Source organism: Neovison vison, chromosome 4, assembly GCF_020171115.1.
Source record: "Neovison vison isolate M4711 chromosome 4, ASM_NN_V1, whole genome shotgun sequence".
Lineage (NCBI taxonomy): Eukaryota > Metazoa > Chordata > Mammalia > Carnivora > Mustelidae > Neogale > Neogale vison.
The window spans coordinates 215,833,105-215,855,232 of NC_058094.1; the positions used below are offsets into that span (position 1 = coordinate 215,833,105).

Consider the following 22,128-nt stretch of genomic DNA (forward strand, 5'->3'; position numbering starts at 1 on the left):
CTTCAAGATACCAGTGTGTTCCCTTTCTCCAAGGAATAGATATGGATCCTTTTGATGTTTTTCTGTCTCAGAAAGTAATTTCATGAGCATGTTTGCCAATCTGCACATTGAACGATTTCCAAAAGATCACTTCATCAAAGCTAATGGATAAATGAAGTCTCATAGTCAAGAGTTCACAGATGTGTTTCCTGCTCCATTACTCAATAAACATTAAAGAACAGAAATGATACTATTAAAACCACTCTGGATAAATTGAGACAGGAGGAAATAGAAGGGAAGAGGAGAGAACACATTATGAAGAAAGTTGTAACTCAAACAAAAAGGATGTGTTTGTTCCCCACAGCCCCGGAGTTGCCAAATGGACTTGGTCATTTGCTTTGAATCTGAATGCTGATTGTTTTTAGAGAGTTACCCCAACCGCTGATGAGGTAGAAGCTTCTGCCATCCGGTAGGGATATGTAATCACATTGAACACAGTAGCTCCATGGGGCTGGTTTAATTGTCATTACTCTTTGGAAGAAGATATGGGGAGATAAAAAGAATTCAGTGCAAATAATAGACACTCCCCAAGACATAAAAATCAGGAAATGAACTGAAAATGGTTTTTGAGTTTGAAAAGGATAAAGCTATTGGCCAACAATTACTACTTTGTGAGAATGTCCACAGAATTGTCAGGGAACAAAGCAAAAGAAAATAAACATTCTTTATGTCTCTAAGAAATTTTTAAATTCAGAATTGCTTTTGATGCCAGAAACTCTAATTTGTTGCTTAAGCAAATATCCTGCAGAGCTCTCATTACATTTTTATTAACATTGTCTTCAGTTCTTCCATAGAAAACGCCTAATCTCATTATTTAGTCTGAGTTCCCTTTTCCAAATATCTCTGTCTCCTTAAATGGCTAGTGATGCTTCTTTGTCTGCTTGTGCCAGCCAGCCTGTAGTAATCCTCAACAACGGTGTCGTCATGCTGTCAGGCCTCTCAGAAAGAAGTGGAGGGTCAAGAAGTAAAAGGTAAGGATAGTATCATTTCTCCTACCAGTGGGTTTGCAGCAAAGAGACTGGTCACGAAGGGAAAATCCTGATTGTTCCTCTGATTCTGAGAGTTCTTGCCAGGGTAAGCAGGAAAAGGGAGCTTCCTTCCCAGCCAGCAAACTTCTTCAGCCTCTGCTCCAAAATGGTCCATTTGTTCAGCCAGTTGGTTGCCCAAGGCACCTCAGAGGAAGGCAGGCCTCCTTTGCAGCTTTCTGGTCTGGGGATAATACCACCCAGTATAGCCATCTAGACTGTCCCTCAGGTTCCCGATTAGGAATCATCCAATATGGACTGTCCATCAAGCGCCAGTGTTTGGCCACAGTTATTTCAGTGGCTGCGTTGCCCAAGCATAAAGCAGAAAGGTCAGGGAGTCTGAAATCTGCGTGCACGTTATCATACCCCTCAAACCTCCCAAGGCATGAATTTAACCTAAAGCTTGAGAAAATGCTGGGGAAATGTTACGATGGTTTTGCTGAATTCTTTGAACCTCTAGTTCATTTACTGATTTCTCTTATGCTCTGTTCTACCCACAATTTCACACACCTATTTTAACTTCCTGGTGCTTGATTGGTGCCACTTACCTGTCCATTCAACACTCATTTTTTCATGGAAAAAGGAAAAACCAAACCAACAAACGAGTTCTTTTCTCTTCCCTACCTGCTCCTTCTTTTGTACATGTATAGATAGCTGTTCAGCTGGACAAGAACATTTGCATGTTTTAAAGTGTGTCTGGATGGAAGCATGTAATAAATACTGATCACTGACTTCACCCCACACCCAATTACTCAGACTCCACTGGAATGGAGCCCAGGCATCAGTATTTCGAAAAAAATTTCCCAGATAATTCTTACGTGTAGACAGGTTTGAGAACCATGGATCTGGAAGCTTGTTGCTTTCTCCTGAGCTCAGTAATCGTATGGGCACTTGCCATGAAGTGAATGTTAGTACCTAATAAAGTCGCATGGTTTTCCAAGGCCCTTGCAGGAGAACCAATGGCTGTTTAGCCGTTTCCAGAGGGGAGAGATTTCTGGTGTATCTGGTGATGATGGAGTAATTAAGGGAAGTTTTGTGGCATTTGTGATCATTCAAAGAAGGTGTAAAGTTATAGGTATATTTCTTCTACCCTGTGAACAATCTCTGTCTGGAAATTATACATAATAATAATAACAATAATAATAATAGTTACAGCTAACACCTGGTGAATACTATGTAACAATCACTAACATATTATTTATATTAACTCACTCTATATTCACAATAAGCAAGCATAGGTACTATTTTAATTACCATTTTACACATGAAGGAACTGAAGCTGAGAGGTTAAGACCTTCCCAGAACAATATAGGTAGTGTATTGCAGAGTTAAGTGTTTTGAACCCTGGATGTCAGGCTCTAGGATCTATGCCTTTGGTAACTGTAAGATTATAGGTATATCTCTTAGGCAGAATGTCATTATAGAACCAGTTAATTCATGTGCGATTCCTTAACCCGAGCTAAACATTTTTCTTTTTCATCTTTTTTTATGGGTTCTAATTTTGCCTTTTTAGGACAAATCTGTTTCATATAATGAAGAGCTCAGGTATATAGGACTATAGGATGTTAGGGCTGGAAAGGCCCCATATATCAACCAGTGCGGCTCTTGTATTTTAAAGATGGCAAAAATGAGGGCTAAAATGTTTGACAGGTTTCCAAGGTACACAGCTAATCGCCTTCATTCCTGACCATATGGTAGACTAGCTGTCCAAAGACATTTCCCTTGGTACAGACTACCTACGAACCTGGATAAAATATAGAAAACATTTTTAAAATAAATGTCTGATTCACTCATTAAGCTGATCCCTTGTTAACTAGGAATGGCTGTTTAATGGATTGTGGAGTTGGAGGATAGAAGATAAAGCCTAAATAGGATGATAAGTTGGACTGAAGACCCACACTTACCTAAGAACCTGAAGTATTCCATTCCCAGTGGAAGGTCTAGGGGAAAAAAGCCCCACACCACAGGAGATTGTTAGGACTGACTACTAAGCGAATGCTTGGTGAGCAACAAAATATGATAAAGTAGGTGGAAGACAAGGAAGAGGAGGAAAAAAGGAGGTGAAGGAGGCAGCAAAGGAGAAGCAGTAGCCGTGGCAGTGGCAGTGAAGGAGAGAGATGAAGGAGAAGAAGATGGTAGGAGAGGAAAGGGTAAAACTAGAAAAAAAGTGTCCTCAGGAAATTTCTCATTATATTTGTGTAGATTTGGATTGAGAATTCATACTAATTATATGAACACAGCTAATTATATGCACGCAAACACTCAGTTTAAAGTAGTAGCAGGTAGGTCGAGTCCTGGCACCTGTGAAATAAAAGCAAATCTTCTTTAGAGGCACAAAGTTTAAATCTAGTCCTCAAAAGAATTTCCAGCAAGTAAGTTTCAAAAAAAGACAAGTTCATGATCAAATATCACAACGGCTATAAAAAGGCAAGGTACCATGAGGAAGAGACCATAGGAAAATATAAAGCAGAATCATCCTGCAAAAAAACATCAGATCTGGGAAATACAAAAACAGAATATAAAATAATTGTGTTTAATATGTTTTGAAATAAAAGAAGATGTTGAAAATGAAATGTGATGTAAGAACAAATGGCAATTAAAACAACTAGGCATTTTCAAAACAAAAACAAAAACAAAACACCCAAAAAACAAATGGAGATCCAGGAAAAAATAATAATTGAAATTAGAAATGCAATGGACAGATTAAACAATATGTGGTAGACTCAAATATATGTGCTCAAGATTCCCCTTCAAGGAAGGACTTATCCAACTATAAGAAGTGTGCTCATCAGATAGCCTCCAGGCATCAGCGCCTTCAGAATTTGCCTCAGATGCTGAAAGCTACCTTTCTCAAGGTCACTGGTGGAGCCCTGCATCCAGTGACAGAGTAATGAGGAATACAAAGACCCTGACTGTTCCATCCCAATGCAGGACAGCTCTGATGGGACATAGTTGCTTTAGAGCTCCTCAGTGGATTATCCAAAGCTTAGTTAGGATGCGATTGCTGTTTGCCTTATTGTTCCATCTAGCCCTGATCTGTTCTCTCTTTGATCTCTAATAGACAGTCTATACCCAAAACTCAGTTCCAGCTTCCACTTTCAAAAGAATCCAACCTGTGACACAGCAGATAAGAGACAATTATAAGGAGATCTGTTAACTTGGAAAATAGATCTGAAATAAGAGCCCACAGAAAGAAAATTTGCAAGTTAAGAATACGATAGCTAGAACCCTGGAGTAAGAATAGTCAGAATTCCATAAGGCGGTAAGAGAAGCAAAGGGGAAGAGGAAATACTTGAAAAGTAATGGCAGAGAATTCCCAAAAGTGATGAAACACACCAATTCTCAGATTAAGGGAACACAATGAATCTCAAGTAGGATCAATACATACAACAAGTTTATTATTAGATAAAGAAAAGATCATAAAACAGCCAGAAGAAAAAGCCAGGTAACTTTCAGATAATCAAGAACTAGAAAAGCTAGTTTTCAATAGCTCAATTAGAATTTTCTCAATAGCAAAATTAGAACCCTAAAGATAGTGGAATCAAAATATTGAGAGAGGATAACTGGATTGATAACGACAATCTAAACTTGTCAAAAGAAATGGTCATTATGTGATATGACAGAGATGTTGGCTATTGTGATAATACTACTACTATATATATATATATATATATATATATATATATATAACTGTATCAAAATAATACATTGTACACCTTCAACTTATATAGTGTTATATGCCAATTACATCTCAATAAAAATAAGATAAAATAAAATTGTATACCCAGCAAAACTATCTTCTTTAAGAATAAGGAAGAATAAAAGACAATTACAGACAAATTCAAGACAAGACCTTTGCATAACCCTTTTCCTGTGCAACACTTAGCAGGTATTTTTAAAAATCTTCTGTAGCCTCCTGATCTACAACACTAACCTCTCTTGCAAGTTTAACATTTTCACACCTTGCAGCTTTTTGAAATGTATGAGCCAACAGCATTGGCTGAGAGGGGTTTAACATTATCCTGACCTAGGTAAGGTGACCATAAATTTCTTTGGCTTTCAACTTCATAATAATGCTGTTTACTATGCTCTTTGTTCATTTCTTTGTTTTTTAATTGAACCTCATCTCATAAATATAGAAATTTAGCTGCTTTTCCATCTTTTCAATAGCATCATTATTCATTACAGATATTACTTAAACACTTTCCAGAGCAACCTCACATACATATCAGAATTTCCTCTTCCTTTTTCTGGATATATTGTATTGTTGATTTACTAGCACTGAGCTTACAGCCAACAGTACTATACCTCATGCGTGAATGAAGCTTATCTAATACATACTTTCTCCACAAGGCAAATCACTGCTTTTTTACCCTTAGGAACACTAGACAGAACTACAACACTATGTTTGGGGGCCATTTAAACAGCAAGATCACCAACAGAAACACAAAAATGGAGGAAAAAATGACACCAAATAGATCACCAAAAGGGCAGTGTTGACAATAGGAGAGTTGAAACAGAAAGGCAGAGAATTACCTTGTCTGACCTTAACTGGGCACATGCGCATCAGGCAACTCAGATTTTTTGCTGTCCTGTTCACGTCCATGAATTATCATGAAAGTGCTGTGGATATCGATTTCTGGGTTACAGATAAATTTTAATGAGTAAGCAAATTCACAAACAAGGTATCTGTGAAGAACGACGATCAACTTTACAACTAAAATACTGCACAGAAATTGAACAAAAACAGAAGAGCTGCTCAGAATTAAGGCATGCTGAGTTCTGTAGGTTGTTCAAAGGGAGAGTAAACACTAATTTCAAATGTTCAAGTTAAATGTCCAGGAAAAAAATTCAAATAATGTCCTTGGGAAAAAAACAAAAAGTGTATTCTACTTCAAACCTAACAACTACAGGATGTCATTTTATACCCATAAGACTGGAAAAAATTAAAAGAAAAAAATTATGCATTGGTGTGAGTATTGGGAAGCAGGAACACATATTTTGGTGGTGGAAGAAAAAATTGATACAACCATTTTGATAAAAGCTTTTCAATCCTAAGAAGGTTTATGAGACACGTTTTTAAAATGTGGTAGCTAGACATGAATGGAACATTGCCCATGTGAATTAATTCAGGACACAAACCACACCCGCTTCCTATGACTTGAGGCAGGTTCTTACTGTACTCAATTCATGACAGTCACAACCTCATGTACGAAAAGAAACTTTGAGATACATTGCAAAGCCAGGGCTCCATGAACCTGTTATTGGAAAGGTCAGGTTTGGTACCTAAAAATAGGTATTCCATACACCATGTAATCTGTCTCTACCTACTGCCATCCACTTTACCTCTTAGTTCTGCCTGCATAGCTGCGGAAACCAGGTGTCCAGGAAAGGCAAAGGGAATAAAGCTTACAAGGATGGGTGACATGCCATGTGGTCCTGTTGGGAGGTCCCCTCTTTGCCATATTATCTTCTCCCCCTTTTTAGTCCAGGGTATGTTCAGCTTCTAATAGACTTTTTATCCTAGCCTGAAAATTGTTTTAAATTTTGTGCCAAAAGTTCTAGCTCTTAGTTATGAATAACATTTACTTTCAGACATGCAGAACCATTTTGCCTTTGTCTGTACAAAATTCAGACACCCCTTAGTGCAATGAACACAGCACGAGAGACCACTAAAGGCTTAGCAATGACAGAGGTAGGTGGGAGTTGGGGCAAGGGAGAGAAAGACTCACTCACTCCTTGTCCGTGGTGCTAGCTAGTCCTTTACTACATCAAGTAGGTGATGGTAGGTGAGAGCAAGTACTGAGTCATCTAGAAAATTCTTGGAGGTTCTTTGAGGTGATCCAACTAAAACACAACTTAATCCACCAGATATAGAAGAAAGCAGAAGTGAGGCATGGAGCCTAAACAGAAGGATTAATTAAACTCCAGTTCTCCCTGGTACTGTTCCCCACACTGATCCACGAACACCTACACTCAGTCACATTCCTCAGGCAGGACTGAAACTTTGCTCTTAGGAAGCTTGAATGGTCCCAGATATTCATATGCTACTCTTTGGGAATTGTAACAACAACAACAAAAAAACTACTTTGTCATCTTACCTCCTTACAGAGAGAGGATTCAGTGAGGTTATTAAATTTTTTTTGAGAATTTAAAACTTTTTTATTGTGACCCTCAGAAAGATATCTGTTAAGTTATAGCCCAAGATAATACTCAGATATATACCCACACAACTTAAATTAAAGTTACATGGAACAGTGTTACCTCTATTAGGCACATTCTGTTTTCTATTTTACTCTGTAATTTCCTTCCATCCCAACCCATTCTATTGCATTCCATTCTGTTTCTCTCTCTTTTTTTAAATTGGTCAAAACACACTAAATCGATTTCCCAGTCCCTCCCCCCATTGTCTGAAGCACACTTTGGGAAAATGACTATCCCCTTACCCTGACTCCCAAATTTAGAATAACAATCATTGTACATTGTAATGCATGTGAATGGACAATAGCCATTCAGATCTTTGAGGAAGCTTGATTATGGAAGAGAGACGGAGTAGGAAGAAAACGGGGAGAGAAGTATGTGTGTGTGGTGTGTGTGTGTGTGTGTGTGTGTGTGCTCTAGAGGTTGAAAAATTGTTATAAGCATAAGAATAACTAATAGCAAATGTCTAAATTTGATATATCAAGTATTAACGGCATAAACTTGTTATTTAGAAATATAGAGAGGGGCCTCTGGGTGGCTTAACCAGTTACACAGCCAACTCTTGATTTCGGCTCAGGTCATGATCTCAGTGGGCTCCACATGGGGCTCTTCAATTAGTCTGGAGTCTGCTTGGGATTCTCTCTCTCCTTCTCCTTCTGCCCCTTCCCCTACTCGCACTCACTCATGGTCTCTCTCTCTCTCTCAAATAAATAAAATCTTTTTTTAAAAAAAAAAGAAGTATAAGGATAAATGAGGAAAAAATTGAAACTGGTTCCTTCCAAGTAGGACTGGTAGATAGAAAAGATATAGAAAAATGGACTATTTTTCAATAAGAGCTTTTTAGTAACTTAATTTTTTAGCTATGTACCATATAACTGAATTATTTAAAAATTTGATTGTATTGTAGGAAAATTTTGCCATTGGTTCCAACAGCATTCTCTCTACCTCTTCTTACCCCCATTATGTCATATATATAGTCCCTACTCAGACTTTCCCTATAGCGCCCCTCCTAGTTCAACTTATATCCGTCGTCAAGTTCTGACCCTGAGGTGGGTTTGCATGGAATTACGTGTGCAGTATCGGACATAGCACATCAACTATACTTTCTTTTCTGCATTTACTTACCATTTATACTCTCTCAAATGAGGTTAAAAAACTGTATCAACCCTTGAAAGCATTTAAGTAATAACTAAGTCAAACAAGGGAACATTTGGAGATTGAGGACATCTTTTCTGTCCTGGTGGTCTCTGAATATGTAGGTGGTTATATTTTTACATTTTTTTCTTGGGGTGGGGGGGTTTTCTTGGAACCAGCCCAAGCACCTGGACCGTCTCATGCACCCATCAGGAAACTCAACCTACCATCTGTTTTGCAGTAATACTGGGGAGGACATTACCAATGAACACTCTGGCAGCCCCAATTCCCAAATACTTTTCACTCAAGAAACATTAAACATTTTGAAACAGACTCTTGGAGAAGAGCACAACAGCCTCTCTGGCAGCTTTCATGGTATTCTTCAATGGTTATTTTTGTTCCTCCATCTAAAAACAACAGCAGAGAGGGAGGAGGAGAACACATGGGCTCCTCATGGGGCCAGAATGCTTCTTTTGAGTTGCCAAAAGATCTAGCAACAGCTGTGCCATTGGAAGACAACATCAACTTGTGCCACCTGCCCAGGCTCACCAAATGAGGGGTCAAGTGTAACCAGCCTCTCAAACGGTGACTTGGATTATTTTTTAGGAAATGACTGAGATGAGCCATCTTCTCTTTTCTCCCCCCTCTGTAAAGACAGGGGCCTTTTGAGGGAGATGCTTTATCTATCTATCTATCTAACCATCTGTGTTAAAACTCCATCCTGTGAATTTCAGAAAAACAATATGGCAGTGGCACCTTGAAAAGCAATCCCACTGGAGGGGTCATCGGTGACTTAGATAGATTTGTGTCACATGCCCAGATGAGGCATAGCCTGGTGTCTCCCTATTCAGGCCTCTCAATTCCTGTCTTTTGGGAACCTAGTCCTGTCATCAATTCAGCATCTTATCCTTGATTCCCTTCCCTGTGAATGCAGATGACAGAAGGACCCGGGAAACGACGTACATGAGTGAACCAGCAGAGGCATAGACATGTGGCCACCCAAGACGACCCACGCTACTGAACGCTCGCATTACTCGGCACCCAAAGTTAGTGGGTCCTCCAGTCTTCTAAGGGAAGATAAAAATCTGGTGTTAGGAGAAATCTCTGAATGTTGAAAGTTAATGGGTAATTTTTCAATGTTTGAAACATCGTGGGACCAAACCAGAAATATTTATGCACAAGCTGAAGGTCTGTAATCTGACATAGGCTAACTCCTGTATTTTGACAAGTAAAAATCTCCAAGCTCTAAAGCACAGCACAGCATAGTTCGAAGACTCTGTACTCCGAGTTAGAGAAGAGCAAGGCTCACTTCTCTCATCTGTATGACTTAGAGTATGTTCCTTACCCTTTTTACATTCCAGCTTTCTCAACTATGAAAGGGGGAAATTATATATCCTTCATAAAGTTTTTAGAGGAAATAAAGATCACAGATAGTACATAAAGATCACCTGGTGCAGAATAGGTGCTCAGTAAATATCTTCTTTTCCCTCACAGCTAGCAAGTTGATAAAACTGTGCAAAAACCCATTAACGTTTCTCTGCTGTATCCAGCCGGGTTCTTTCCCCCACTGTATTTACCACTGTTTCCTTGCCTTGGTGGCTCCCATTTTCAGAGACTGGGATATGTTTTTTAGCCTGGAACCTAAGCACAGGACTGGGCCTTTTGACATCTGCTCTCTGATTTATTTACCTCTTTTCTTGGGAATGAGAACGACCACCCTCTACAGGTCTCACAGAAAAATATAAAGGCACGATTAATACAGAATGTTCTCAAATCAATGAGTATTAGCCCCCTCCACTCATCACTGGGCAGATATCAGCATGTCAAAAGGGGGACTTCCACAATCGGCTCCCAATATAAGAAGAAAAGAGGGAAAATGTATTACTTAGAGCTTTTACAGGGAAAGGCCCCTTGTGTGTAAATAGAAGAGAAGGTCAAGGTGCTCAGAGGGAAAGGCAGCAGGACACTAATGTACCCTTTGGCCCAAAGCAGGGATAGTCACGCTGCTTTAAAAAAAAAAAGAAAAAAAAAAAAAAGGTACTTTTGTAGGTAAGCGCAGTCCATGGCCTTCATCTCTTAACATTCTGGGTACTCTTTTTGAGGCTAAATGAAGCCCCACTCTCTCTGAGTGGAGAAAATTAAATTTGAACGCCGAAACTGCAATGGAATCATGATGATTCTGCTTGAGTGTGTTGACCTTTATCAACCATTTCATTAGAATTTCTGGAGCACGACGCTGGGCTAGGCATTCCCTGTGACTGTCCGTCTGAAGAAAAAGCCTTCTCTCCTGGCTCCAGCCCAGACCATCATTCCCAGCATCCCAAGATGGGGATAGCAGTATCAAATCAGAAGAATTCCATAATCTAATTAGTGCACAGTTGTAGTAGACAGTGAACTCAGCAGTCAGGCGGCAAAAATCTCCAGAGAACGCTGTTTTTCTTCCTGGGACTGACTGAGAAAACAATTCCATGTCTCCATATTCCTACAATGGAGGCTTGGATTTCAGTCCTACATATCAGACAAATTGCCGTTGGAGGCTCTTCTGTCAGCTAGATAATCAGAAAAGAATGGTTAGGCACACATAGATGAAAGCCACGCTCCTCCGAAAAGAAAAATGCTTTCAAAACCAGATGAGCAGAATTTGAAGACAGGACAACATGTTACTAATTAAGAAAAAATATTTTTATTCGCAAGAAATGGAAATACACCAAAAGCGTAACAATTTTTCAGTTCATTTTCTCCCCCCAAACTAAGTACAAGTATCCTACAAAGCTTTTTTTTATTCTTGGTATTTACTTAGCTATGATAAAGACTAAAAAGCCATTAAAAAAAAAAACAGCACAATATGACAGATAATAGACTCACAATCTGTCTAGACTTAAACACTGTTGGCCTACAGAACTATTACAAGAGAGTAGAAAGTTCAGCCTGTCCGCATGGCCATTAAAGCTCACGGGAGATGACAGTCTAGAGTCTGCTTAGCATTGTTTCAGTAGGGTCCCTCACGATTCGTCAAGGTGTACTGGTGCTTTCCATAGACTCATAAAGCATTTTCTCTGCAAGGGCGAGGCTCTAAGCAGGGCGGGCCATGGGTCCGTGGTGCAGAAAGTTTATGTTCTCACTTAGCTGGTGAGCAAAGAACAGGAGCGAAAATCCCTGGTTTTTCTTTTCCAGGATGTAAAGCCTGCTAGTTGGAATTCACAGGCGACTAGATGAACAAGACAGGACATGAGCGTCGGGTGAGTACCTCCAGCAGAAAGCAAAGAGCTGAATGCTACACAGTGGCCCCAGCACAGGGACCGGACAACCTTACAGGTTCCCAGAGAGGAATCTGCCTAACCGAATCCACATACTGTACTTTCCACATCTCTTAGTGGTCTACCTGTCTCCTGGTAACGAGTTGCCCTGTTTTCTCTATAAAATGGAAAGCCTCAATGTATTAAGCACAGTACCCAGTACCTAAAAGGTGCTCAAGAAATAGTATTTCTTCTCCTTCTCCAAACCAAGACAAAAATAAAGCATTCCTGAATTACAATGCCCAAAGTGACAACTTGAAACAACACCTAGATTTTTCCTGTGCTAAGCGTGGGATCTTTGGCCACAGAGAGGCGGAACATTAATCCTCGAATGGGCCAGGTTCCTTGGCCCTGAGAAAATGTTCTGCTGTGAGGATTGATGATAACTTTAATCCAGGCTGGCCGGTTTCTGATGTGACTGCAGCTCTACAAAATGGGATTTTCCTAATGGACAAAACAGCGTTTCTTTTCTCCTGATGTGCAAATCTGATCGTGGTTCATTTTGAGGAAACCACTTTTGAGCCCCTGGAAAAAGGCTCTTTCCCCACACTTGCTTCAGCCTAATACCACAAGGCTATCCATAACATCTCCCAGGGACCGAGGAGTCTTCAGTCATCCTGGCGGATGTATATAAGGCACATTTAAGGCAGATGAGTGCTGGAGACAAGGGGGACATTTGTGCATGTGTCAGAAAGGAGAGAGAGAGAGGCCTAGCGCTTTTGTCTTTTGAACAGCTATTGATTAATGAAAACTCCTCAGACCCCTGACTCCCCAACAATCCCTAGGGCTCCATGCAGAACTCTGCCTCCGTAAAACTGAAAAGCCTGAGGACTGACTGATGGACTGATGGACTGACGGACTGATGGACTGACTGACTGGGAAACCTGAAATCCATCTCTGGCTCCTTCACAGCCTCCCACTGGCTTCTATAACTGGCCTCCCAGAGGGGCTCACACTATCACATGGCCCCGAATTGTCTCAACATTCCAATGAAATGGCTCTCACTAGAGCACTACCTGCTAATGGTTTCACAGGTCCTGTCAGCACTTCAAGCAGGAGAGCCGGGGTCTTTAATAAAGGTTTTGCAAAGGTTGCATTCGACGGAACCCAAGTTGTGACTCATGCAGACCAGGGGGAGGCCAAAAGCCTCCTCCTTCATCTCCAGTTTCCCCCACGTGAGCAAGACCGGCATGGAGGGTTCATTTCCTCCATCTAGAGTGGGATGTCTCCATTTGGTGGTCAGGCTCGAGGACGTGCCCCACAGGATGAGGGCTCAAGAGCTGGCCCCAAGAGGCCTCTGATGCTCGCTCTGTGGTTTTCTTGGTCTGAGGCCGTGGAAGAAAGAGGCCATGAAGTGTTGAAAAATTTTAATGACTCACATGTGACCAAAATTCTGGACAGGGTCTCACTGCTCTCATGAAGCTGAATCACTTCAACACTCCCCCCTTCTACAGGCATCTGACATTCACGCCCTCTTTTGGCATTCAGGCTAAACGGAGAGATTGAGAGGAGGGAAAAAAACATGGGAATGATAGTTGGTTTGTAAATAAGTTGAGCTAAAAGCTGCTCTCACAACCCACAGATTAGTTCTCCAAATCAAAATCATTTTTATTAACAAAAAGGTGATCTCATTTTGCCTAAGCTGATGTCAACTCTCTCCCCGCCCCACCAAAAGAAGCAACCTAGTTCAGCTGTCAGATTTTTACATAACACTCTCTTGATGTGACCAAGGCTCCAGAGTCCTAACACTTCACAGGAATTCTTTCTTAAATGGGCACCGAGGCCTTTCGTCTCCAGTATCCTTTTCTAAGCACAGAGTTAAGAGCTGTGGAAAGGGCCAAGCTGGGGGGTGCCTGGGTCACTCGGGGCTCAGCCAGTGAGAAAGCGCTTGTTCTCGGCACGTTTGCAAGACATCTCCTACACCAGGGGAATCAAGGAGAAGGAAGAGGAAACGCTGTTTACCTGACGAAAAACAGAATTAATGTACTTATGAGTAGCCTATTTATCATTTATGGTTTATGGGGATGCTAACAGTCTCACAGATTTCAAAACTCAAGTTCGGAAGCCAACGTCTGCCTCTCTTTGAAATCTTCAGGGTTAACCAGGCATTACCGACAGAGGTATGGGACTGCTCTCTGCGGGGAGCAAAACCACCGATACCGGGGCTTAACCCCAGAACAGCAAAGGAGCACACATCCCTTCATCACTTGGCATTATCCGACTCTTTTGTGTCTTCTCGACCCCCTGGCATCCTCCTAAAGGGATAAGTGTTTCATTCCCTTGACGTGTCCAAGTAGGGAGTGGAGGGCAAAGGCTGTGCTCAAAACAGCGGCAAGGTTGGTTCTTGGAACCCCCTTTAACGTGGCCATTGGAGCTCCCAGGCCGATGTCTCCTGTTTCCAGATACAGCTTCAGTTCTCCGTTTCCCAGAGGAAACGGCCTGCTGTGTGGAGGTCTGGAGAGGGGGATGACAAGCAAGGGTAGCTAGGGAGAAAATAAAATCCTCAAGGTACTAAGGGGAGGTACCGGACATTTGCTGGCCTGTCCCTTCTCCTGCCTCAGTCAGGAGAGTGGGTTTCCCACCCTGGCTAATCCAGGAGGCTTCAAAAGCTGATCTGGTTCCACCGCAGCAGGTCTTTCGGCTGACCCATGCTCACACTTCTGCCCCCAATATAAGACCTTTCCTTTCTCGTTGACCGAATACTACTTGAGTTCCTTCTTTTTACCTTTTTAGGCCCCCATTGGTGCCCTTGCCTTATAATTACAAGGCATTTTAAAGAGAGGGATGGGTCAGCAGTGGCCCATGACTACCTGCTGCCAGCCAGGCCCAGGAAGATCTAGAGCCGGAAGGGAAGGAAGGAATGGAGAGCAGAGAAGCAAGGGGAGGGGGCACATTAGTAAGCCCTCTTCCTCCACAGCTCACACAGCCTCTGCTCTCCCTCCCCAACACAGGGGACCCTGAGACTGTGGACAACAGCCCCAATCCAGCTTTACACATGACTGAGAAGACACCCTTGACATCTCCTGGTCCGGAACTTTCCACCATAGCAGAGAGAGAGAGAGAGAGAGAGAGAGAGGAATCACTCACAGGGAGCCCCAGATGTACGTAGGCAGACAGAACAGGGATCTGCTTATGAGGTAAGATGGAAAAATGCTAATGACAGCAAGTCCTGCATCCAATATGGAATGAAAGGCCCAGGCATGGGCTTAATCCCTTGTAAGTGCAGGTTTCAATGACAGTGTAGACCACAAAGAGAGAGAAACAGAGACAGACAGAGAGAGGAGTTAAAGCTAAAGGTCCTTCAGCTACTACTAAAAATAAAATACAAAATGCAAGCAGATTTCTTAAACAAAATCTCTCCCAAGCTAGGGAAAAACACTTAAAGGGGATCTTCTACATTATACAATAAAAAGGCAATTTCCATTTCTTATTTGTATGAAAGAGGAAAGAATTTTTTCAACTACAAAAGTTACTTTTAATCATTAAACAAACAGACAAAAAAAAAAGTAGGTCAGGGGGGTTTAGGTTGTATCTCTTTGGGTAAGCTGCAAAGTAGCCAAACCTGACTATAAAAGGTAAGACTATGGATACACAAATGTCACCTACTCCGACCCCAGGCCTCAGGCCCACCCCTTGTGTTGAGGCAGAAGAGGAGGGTAAAGCAGAAGTGGGTGGTGGGGGTTGGGTGTGGCGAGGCGCTAGGAGCAGGCATGGAAAGGCAAGCCAGCAAGGTTGTCTGAAACGCCTGTTGTCAAGGACAAGGACTCCCTTCTCTTATGGGAACAGGACAGAAAAAGCCTCTGACCACAGAGCCACAGACCTGATTAAGGCATTACTCCATCTTTCCCTCTGACTTCATTCTGCAGGAGGACACAAGCTTAAGGGGATTTCCCGATTATAATTAGAAGCCTCCAGTGGAAGAAGGAGGAAGAGGAAGAAGAAGCAGAACATGGGAAAAAACAAAAACCAAAAAACACCACCTGGAGGATTGGGGAATCCCAGAGCTCGGGTGCCCTCCTAGCTAGCTCCAAAGACCAGTTTGGAGGGAGACATTGGATCTTTTCAGTGTGGTTGCTAGCAGGGAAGCCTCAGCGAGCTAATAAATACTATTTACAAATGGGGAGGAGAAGCCGGGGAGGCAGGCCTAGGGGTATGCGGGACGCCAGTGATGGGGATACCCTACAAGCAACAAGACGGGGCAGGTTCGCCTGGAGTAGAAAAGCCTGATTCTTTCAGGCATTGCACTTGCGGCCTGAGAATGGGGACGGGAGAGCCCTCGCTCCAGTGCGGGGAGGACGATCTGCAAGGGCTCTGATGGGGCAGAGTGGCTGGGGTGCTCACTGAAGGCGCTGGAACTTCCGGGGCTGTCAGGGTGCAGACACACCAGAGACCAAGGCTGAGGAAGGCAGGATGTCAGTCAGAGCTTTGCCAGATCCCAACAGGCATCCTGGAATTTTCAAGGCTAGAGTCTGGGGTCTCACATGAACAAGAGTCATCTCTTCTCCAAAGAGATGGTCACATCCCATAGTGAAAATCAGGCAGTATCTTTTTGGCACTATTGGTAGAAATGGGCCTGCTTATTCCAGCCCCAACCCTGGAACAATTTCCTATGGCGGTAAATAGGAGGGACGGAGGGATGCCGGCCGGGCTCCCTCATCGGGGGGGCATGGGATGGAGGGAAGGTGGTCTCTCACCACAGGTGGAAACCCCAGGCTGTCCTCCCATCCAAAGCCATGATGGCTCGCCCATGTCTTCGTCCAGATCAAAGGCAAAAAAGGAAAAGCTTATGACAAAGGTGGTTTGGGGACAGGAAAGCAGAGTGAGTGAAGAGAAAAAAGGAGGTGGACAGCCTCTTTAGAAAGTGGCGTTCACTCTTCTGTCGAGTTCTACAACTTTTAGTGTCTCGTTCCCCTCCAGTTTGGCGTTGACCCTGGAAAGATACCAAAAGGGAAGAGTCTTAGTTGACTGACAACTACAATTCTCATGCTTGGGAGTATGATATAATCATTCCATGACGGCAACTTCGTCAACTTTGAGGGCAGCCCCAAGTGGGTTCTCATTCTTTGCCCACCTACTAGAAATCCTCTGTTCCCAAAGTCTCCAGCTACCAGCCCTTCAGCTCGTTCATATTCCTTCCTTTATCCCTACCCAAGAGGAGACATCCCAACCCAGAGGATAAGCATGGTTTGATGCTGATTTGTTATAAATTGCTTTAAGCAAATATATCATCAGAGGATGAGTAACCCTATGCTACACTCTGGAAAGAAGAGAATAAAAGGAAAAAGTCTGATCTCTGGTTTAGAATACTAATCATTCAGATAAATTAAAAAAAATTAAGTTGAAATAACACTAAACATATAATAGAAAATAAACATGTTATTAAATTATATAACAGTCTAGAAAATCTCTAGGCTCTCAGAGGAGGGTGGAGGGCTTTGGTGGCAGGGAGACATCCTAGAACAAGTGAGAGTTTTAATGGGGCCCCGAATAGTGGAGCCAAGAGGGCAGAGCCACATAATCAAGCAGTGGAGTGTTCCATACTTCCCAATGGCACCTCTACAAGTTTCTCTGTAATGGAAATCATAACACCTAGCCTCTTAAAGTATTTAAAAGGATTTATAGATCACATTTGCATAGTACTTACAGGAGTAGGTGCAGTAAACATTCAATATGCATGTATCATGTAAACATATACAAGTACATGTAATTATGAACCTTTCCCACAGCTTTAGGGGGAAGAAGCTGCAGAGTCTGCAGTTGAATCTTCAAGTGGGAGCCCTTGCATTGGAAGAGCATCATTTCTGGGAAGCACGGGGGTTAGTTCAGCTAGATCACCAACCAGGCCACATATAACCAGGAGTGTGGATGCAGACCCTCCTTCCTGTGCTGTCTGGCATTTTCAGGAACCTCCCCCAGCACAATAACACTATCTGACCATCCTTTATGCCTTTAAGTTTCCCAAAAGACTTTCCCCCCTAATGTCCTAAAAGAAACAACATACGGAGAATTGGAGCCCAGTGTTATTTTCCATATGGAAACCCATCTGTGCAAAGTGCCTCTCAAATGATGTCCCTCAATATAAATCTATAATTAAAATTAATACACATTTATTTGTATATAAATCATAAAACTCTATGCTGATATCGAACAGAACGTACACACATCTCTAGTGGGAGGAAGGGAGGGGAAGGGTCCTGAGGCTGCATCTGCATGGTAAGTGCGCTGCTTCGGCTGGGCTGTATTTTTTCTTTTTCTTTTTTTTTTTTTTTTTAAAGATTTTATTTATTTATTTGACAGAGAGAAATCACAAGTAGATGGAGAGGCAGGCAGAGAGAGAGAGGGAAGCAGGCTTCCTGCTGAGCAGAGAGCCTGATGCGGGCCTCGATCCCAGGACCCTGAGATCATGACCTGAGCCGAAGGCAGCGGCTTAACCCACTGAGCCACCCAGGCGCCCTGGGCTGTATTTTTTCTATATGAGGTTCTGAGGGGAGGAAGGAGGGAGTCAAGCCACCATGGCCAGCTCCCCAGTGACAAAGCAGACACAGGGGCAGCTCATCCTAGGTCCTGCACCACCATGCTCCCCCCACAACCCCATCTCTGTTAAGGGCAGCTGTTGGCAAGTAGTAGCTTCTCCAGAGTCCCAGGTCCCAGAGAGAGGTCCTGAAAGAGCACAAGACCTGGACTGGGCCCATGGGAAAGTCGACACCCCACATTCCAGGTTGCCGACCCACAACCCATCATGCGCGCCTCAGGGGAGCCAGATCTATGTGTACTTGACTCACAAGTGTTGCTGTAGCTCCAACAGCATGGATTTCTCCAGGCTGGTCTCATTGGAGATAATGAAATGGGGAAGATCCACTTCAGGCCTGCTCTCCAGGCCCGATGCCCTGAGCAGAGAGGATCCTCGGTCCCAGTGCCCAAGCTCCCCAGCTGAGGCTGGGCTGGACGGCTCTTCCAGCGGGGAATGTTCCTCGTAGATCAGCAGATTTCTGGATCTCACTGAGGACAGAGCAAAGGAACAGGTATTAGGGAAAGACCACAGGGTTTATCCTATCCCCTCACTCAAATGCCCAGGGCCAGAAATAGATGAGAACTTGTGGGTTCTTTTGCCCAGAATGGAGGGTGCCTGTTGGCGCTGGCTTTCCATAAAGGCTTCAGGGTTTCAGAGTTTTGTGCAGTGAAACATTATATCAATTATCCAGTGCTGGAAGAACAACAGAAAAGCAAATAGACATGAAGCAAACCGCCATCCCCACTGCACTGAAAATAAAACTCCCCTCCTTGCCCACCCATAACCATCTGAGGGAAACAAGTCATGAAGAATGGGAGTCAAATACTTGGAGATGTCCAGACCAGCTAAAACAAGAAATATTTCCAATGAGCTGATCTTGCATGGAGAGAAGGCACGAGGGCAGAAAACTGCATTTTCATCTGGAAACCAGAGAGAAGCCCCAAAGCCAAAGCCATAAATCAAATGACAGAGACAGTTTCTTTGTTTTATAGGAGAGTTGCAGAGCTGGATGGCTCTGTAGCAATTTTCTACAACACAGAAGCTCTGCTCTCATTGGCTTCCATTTAAATTTACAGATACATTCCCTTAGGGGAAAAAAAAAAGAATTTCCCAAGAGATCACTGAAATTATGTGGTTGAAATGCTAGCATTGCTGTCATAAACCTGGCAGAGAGAGAACCACCCGGTGAAGATCAGAGACGTTTCAGAACAGCAAGACTGTGTCTACTGCCAATCTAACACCCAATTCCACTCTTGCTCTTATTAGTGTGTGCGGGTATCTGTGTATATGTTATGATCCCCACAGCCTACTTCGTTATTTCCTACATACCTAAAAGGGATCATTGAACTAGGTGAGGTTATCACACTTCTAACACCTGAGTCTCTAAATTCTCTAAATCTTGGTCATAATGTGTTGTAAGACAGACCGATTCATTTCACGAACTCTTAACTATGGCAACATACAATTCCAATGAGTAGAAGTAGAAACACAGGGAAATCCTTTAAAATGTCAGGGAAAGCTTAATGTTCCCCTCCACCTACGACTTCCCCCCCGCCAAATCTACATCCCTCCCCCTTATCAGAGCTCAAAAAGGAGACCTCAGAATTTACCTAGAGCAAGAATCTGCAAACTCTATTCTGCCATACTCTGCTCTAGAGAATTCCCAGTGGAGCCTCAGGCTGAGGCAGAAGGGGCACAAGAAGGGAGCCAGATGCCTGGGCACCAGACCCGCTGTGTCCCTCTTCCCTCCCTTCAAGAGAGAAGTTATGCTTCTACCAGTCTTTAAAGATAAGACTTTCTCATAAGACTTCCCTCAGAAAGTTGAGCTTCCAGAAAGCTCCAGACAAATGAAACAAGACACTTTACAAGTTGCCTAGTGCCATCTTACCGACAGAGGCTGTATACGGCTCCTGCAGAGAATGCTGGCTGGGCAGGGCCATCTTGGTGGCAGAAGGATAGGGCCCGTAGCCCTGAAGGAAGCTGCCGAATGCAACAGCAAAGCATAGCACAACCACCTGCAGGGAGAAGAGGGAGCACGGGGAGCTGTCAGTAAACGAGCCCAGAGCAAACCTCAAGCCCGGCAACAGCTAGGGAAGTGCAGGGACTCAGACTCCCCTTTCCCAGGCTGGACTGAGCCAACTGGTCAACCCCGGGGAGCATCAGAGCGAGCCACACAGCTCCTCCAACCCCACGTGGACGTGGATGTGGCAAGCTGGGGATAGACTGGTGACTGGGGGGGGGCGCAGGGCACTTGCGGCGCTGTCCCTTTGGGAAACTCACCATGAGGCATGTGCCCGTCTGTGTGCCTGCCAACTTGCAGGTGCGTGAAACCTTGCCCATCACCAAAGTCTGAAGTTTTTGTAGTTGCTGCAGGAGAGTTCTGCAAACACAGCAAACCAAAGCATGAAGAGACTAAGACAGAGGAGAGTGCTTTCCGGCGACCTCTGTCCCCAGGCTCCAGGGAAGCTGCCAGAGCTTCGCATCTCAATTTGAAAGCAGTGCCAAGGGAAGGTCTCGTTCGGAGGGAGATACGGACCCCAGTGCCTTTGAGCCCCCGTGCGGCAGGACTCCCCAGAGTTTGGAATGCCCCCCTCACTTTGGCAGCCTGTCCAGTTCTTGTGCTGTTTTGTGTAGGAGCTGAATGCCCCGAGTTATCCCCTACAACGCTGGGACTTGTCTAACAGCCCCTGAGACAAAACAAAAAACCAAAAAAGAACAATTCGATGGGTGGGTGATGGTGGTACAAGCGGATCTCATTTACCTACAAGAAGGGAAACACTGAAGAGGACATAAGAAAGGAGAAACACAGAGACCTGAAGGAGTGGCCAGAGGTTGTGGCTGTCACTGGAAATGGCCGCAGGATCCGTGAGCCACGGTCACTCAGATGGCAAACTTGAGGAGGAAGAGAGGAAAACCAGGAATGACAGGGAGGCAAACAGCCAGGAGCACCTCACACCTATGGTCCTTGCAGGCTCACGGCATCTCTACGGTCAGAAACAAAGCCAAACTACGAGAGAGCAGAGAAGTCTGCCCGACCGGACGCATGCTCAGAGCCAGGCTCTTGGGAACCATCCCCCCCCACACAGACTCTGCTCCTTCTCCAGGAAGAGACAGGGAGCAGAAGCAAAAAAGAGTTGTTCTCTCCCTAAAATTGGACAACTGTGCATACCCTTAAAAGGGAAGGTTTGGGATGAGAATCCTATATTCTGGTCTGTGTGACATCAGGTCACAGAGAGAGCAGATGGTGACATTCTTTGCAAATTCTGAACACTGCAAGCCGCAGAAAAGGATCTTACAACACAGCCTCCTGAATCAGAGCCTCTGGGATCAACCCGTGTGAGCAGCCGAGAGCTGAAGCTTCTCTTTGCTTCACTCCTTCCCCAAGCCCCGTGCACATGGCAAAGTGGAACCATTTTATAAGCAGATGCTTTTTCTCGAGTCTCAGAAATTTTCAACAAATTCATGCTGTGATGTCACATCAGAAAGCCAGACAAGCTCATTTGGAAACATCAGCAAATCGCTCGTTTGCAGAATTCTGGGCTCTCCCGGGGAACCTGCCTCTAGACACAATCTACCTCCTGAAGAGCCTTCAAGTACTGGAAGGACAGGCTAGTCTTCTCAGAGTTTGCAACCTCCACCCTGACAAGCGCCAATGACATGAGTTTCTCCCAGAGTTAAGCCAAGCAGGGACAGGGTGGCCATAGCAGCTAGCTGGCTAAGATCTGGGGCAGAACTAGGGAAGTGCACAGCACACACACAAACCCCCCCCCCCAAATCAAAACAACAACAACAACAACAACAACAACAACAAAAATAATGCTGTGTGGTCCTGATGAATTTAATTTAAGCAAAACAAAATCATTCATCCCATGAATCAGGACCATTAATTTAAATTCTATTAACATGGACGCCTTTTTAGTAC

At 43.6% G+C, this 22,128-nt stretch overlaps 1 protein-coding gene across 2 annotated transcripts in view; it reads right to left on the reverse strand.

Annotated features, from left to right (window-relative positions):
• Positions 1-11,059: 11,059 nt before the first annotated feature.
• The window catches only part of CREB3L2 (cAMP responsive element binding protein 3 like 2), a 106,260-nt gene continuing 95,191 nt past the window's right edge, over positions 11,060-22,128 (reverse strand). For both annotated transcript variants that reach the window (XM_044246663.1, XM_044246662.1), the window contains exons 9-12: positions 20,487-20,586; positions 20,095-20,221; positions 18,478-18,694; positions 11,060-16,625 (exon numbers count right to left, since the gene is read on the reverse strand). In XM_044246663.1, the coding sequence (XP_044102598.1) occupies positions 16,550-16,625; positions 18,478-18,694; positions 20,095-20,221; positions 20,487-20,586 (520 nt within the window). In that variant the 3' untranslated portion in view covers positions 11,060-16,549. The remainder of the gene's footprint in view (positions 16,626-18,477; positions 18,695-20,094; positions 20,222-20,486; positions 20,587-22,128) is intronic.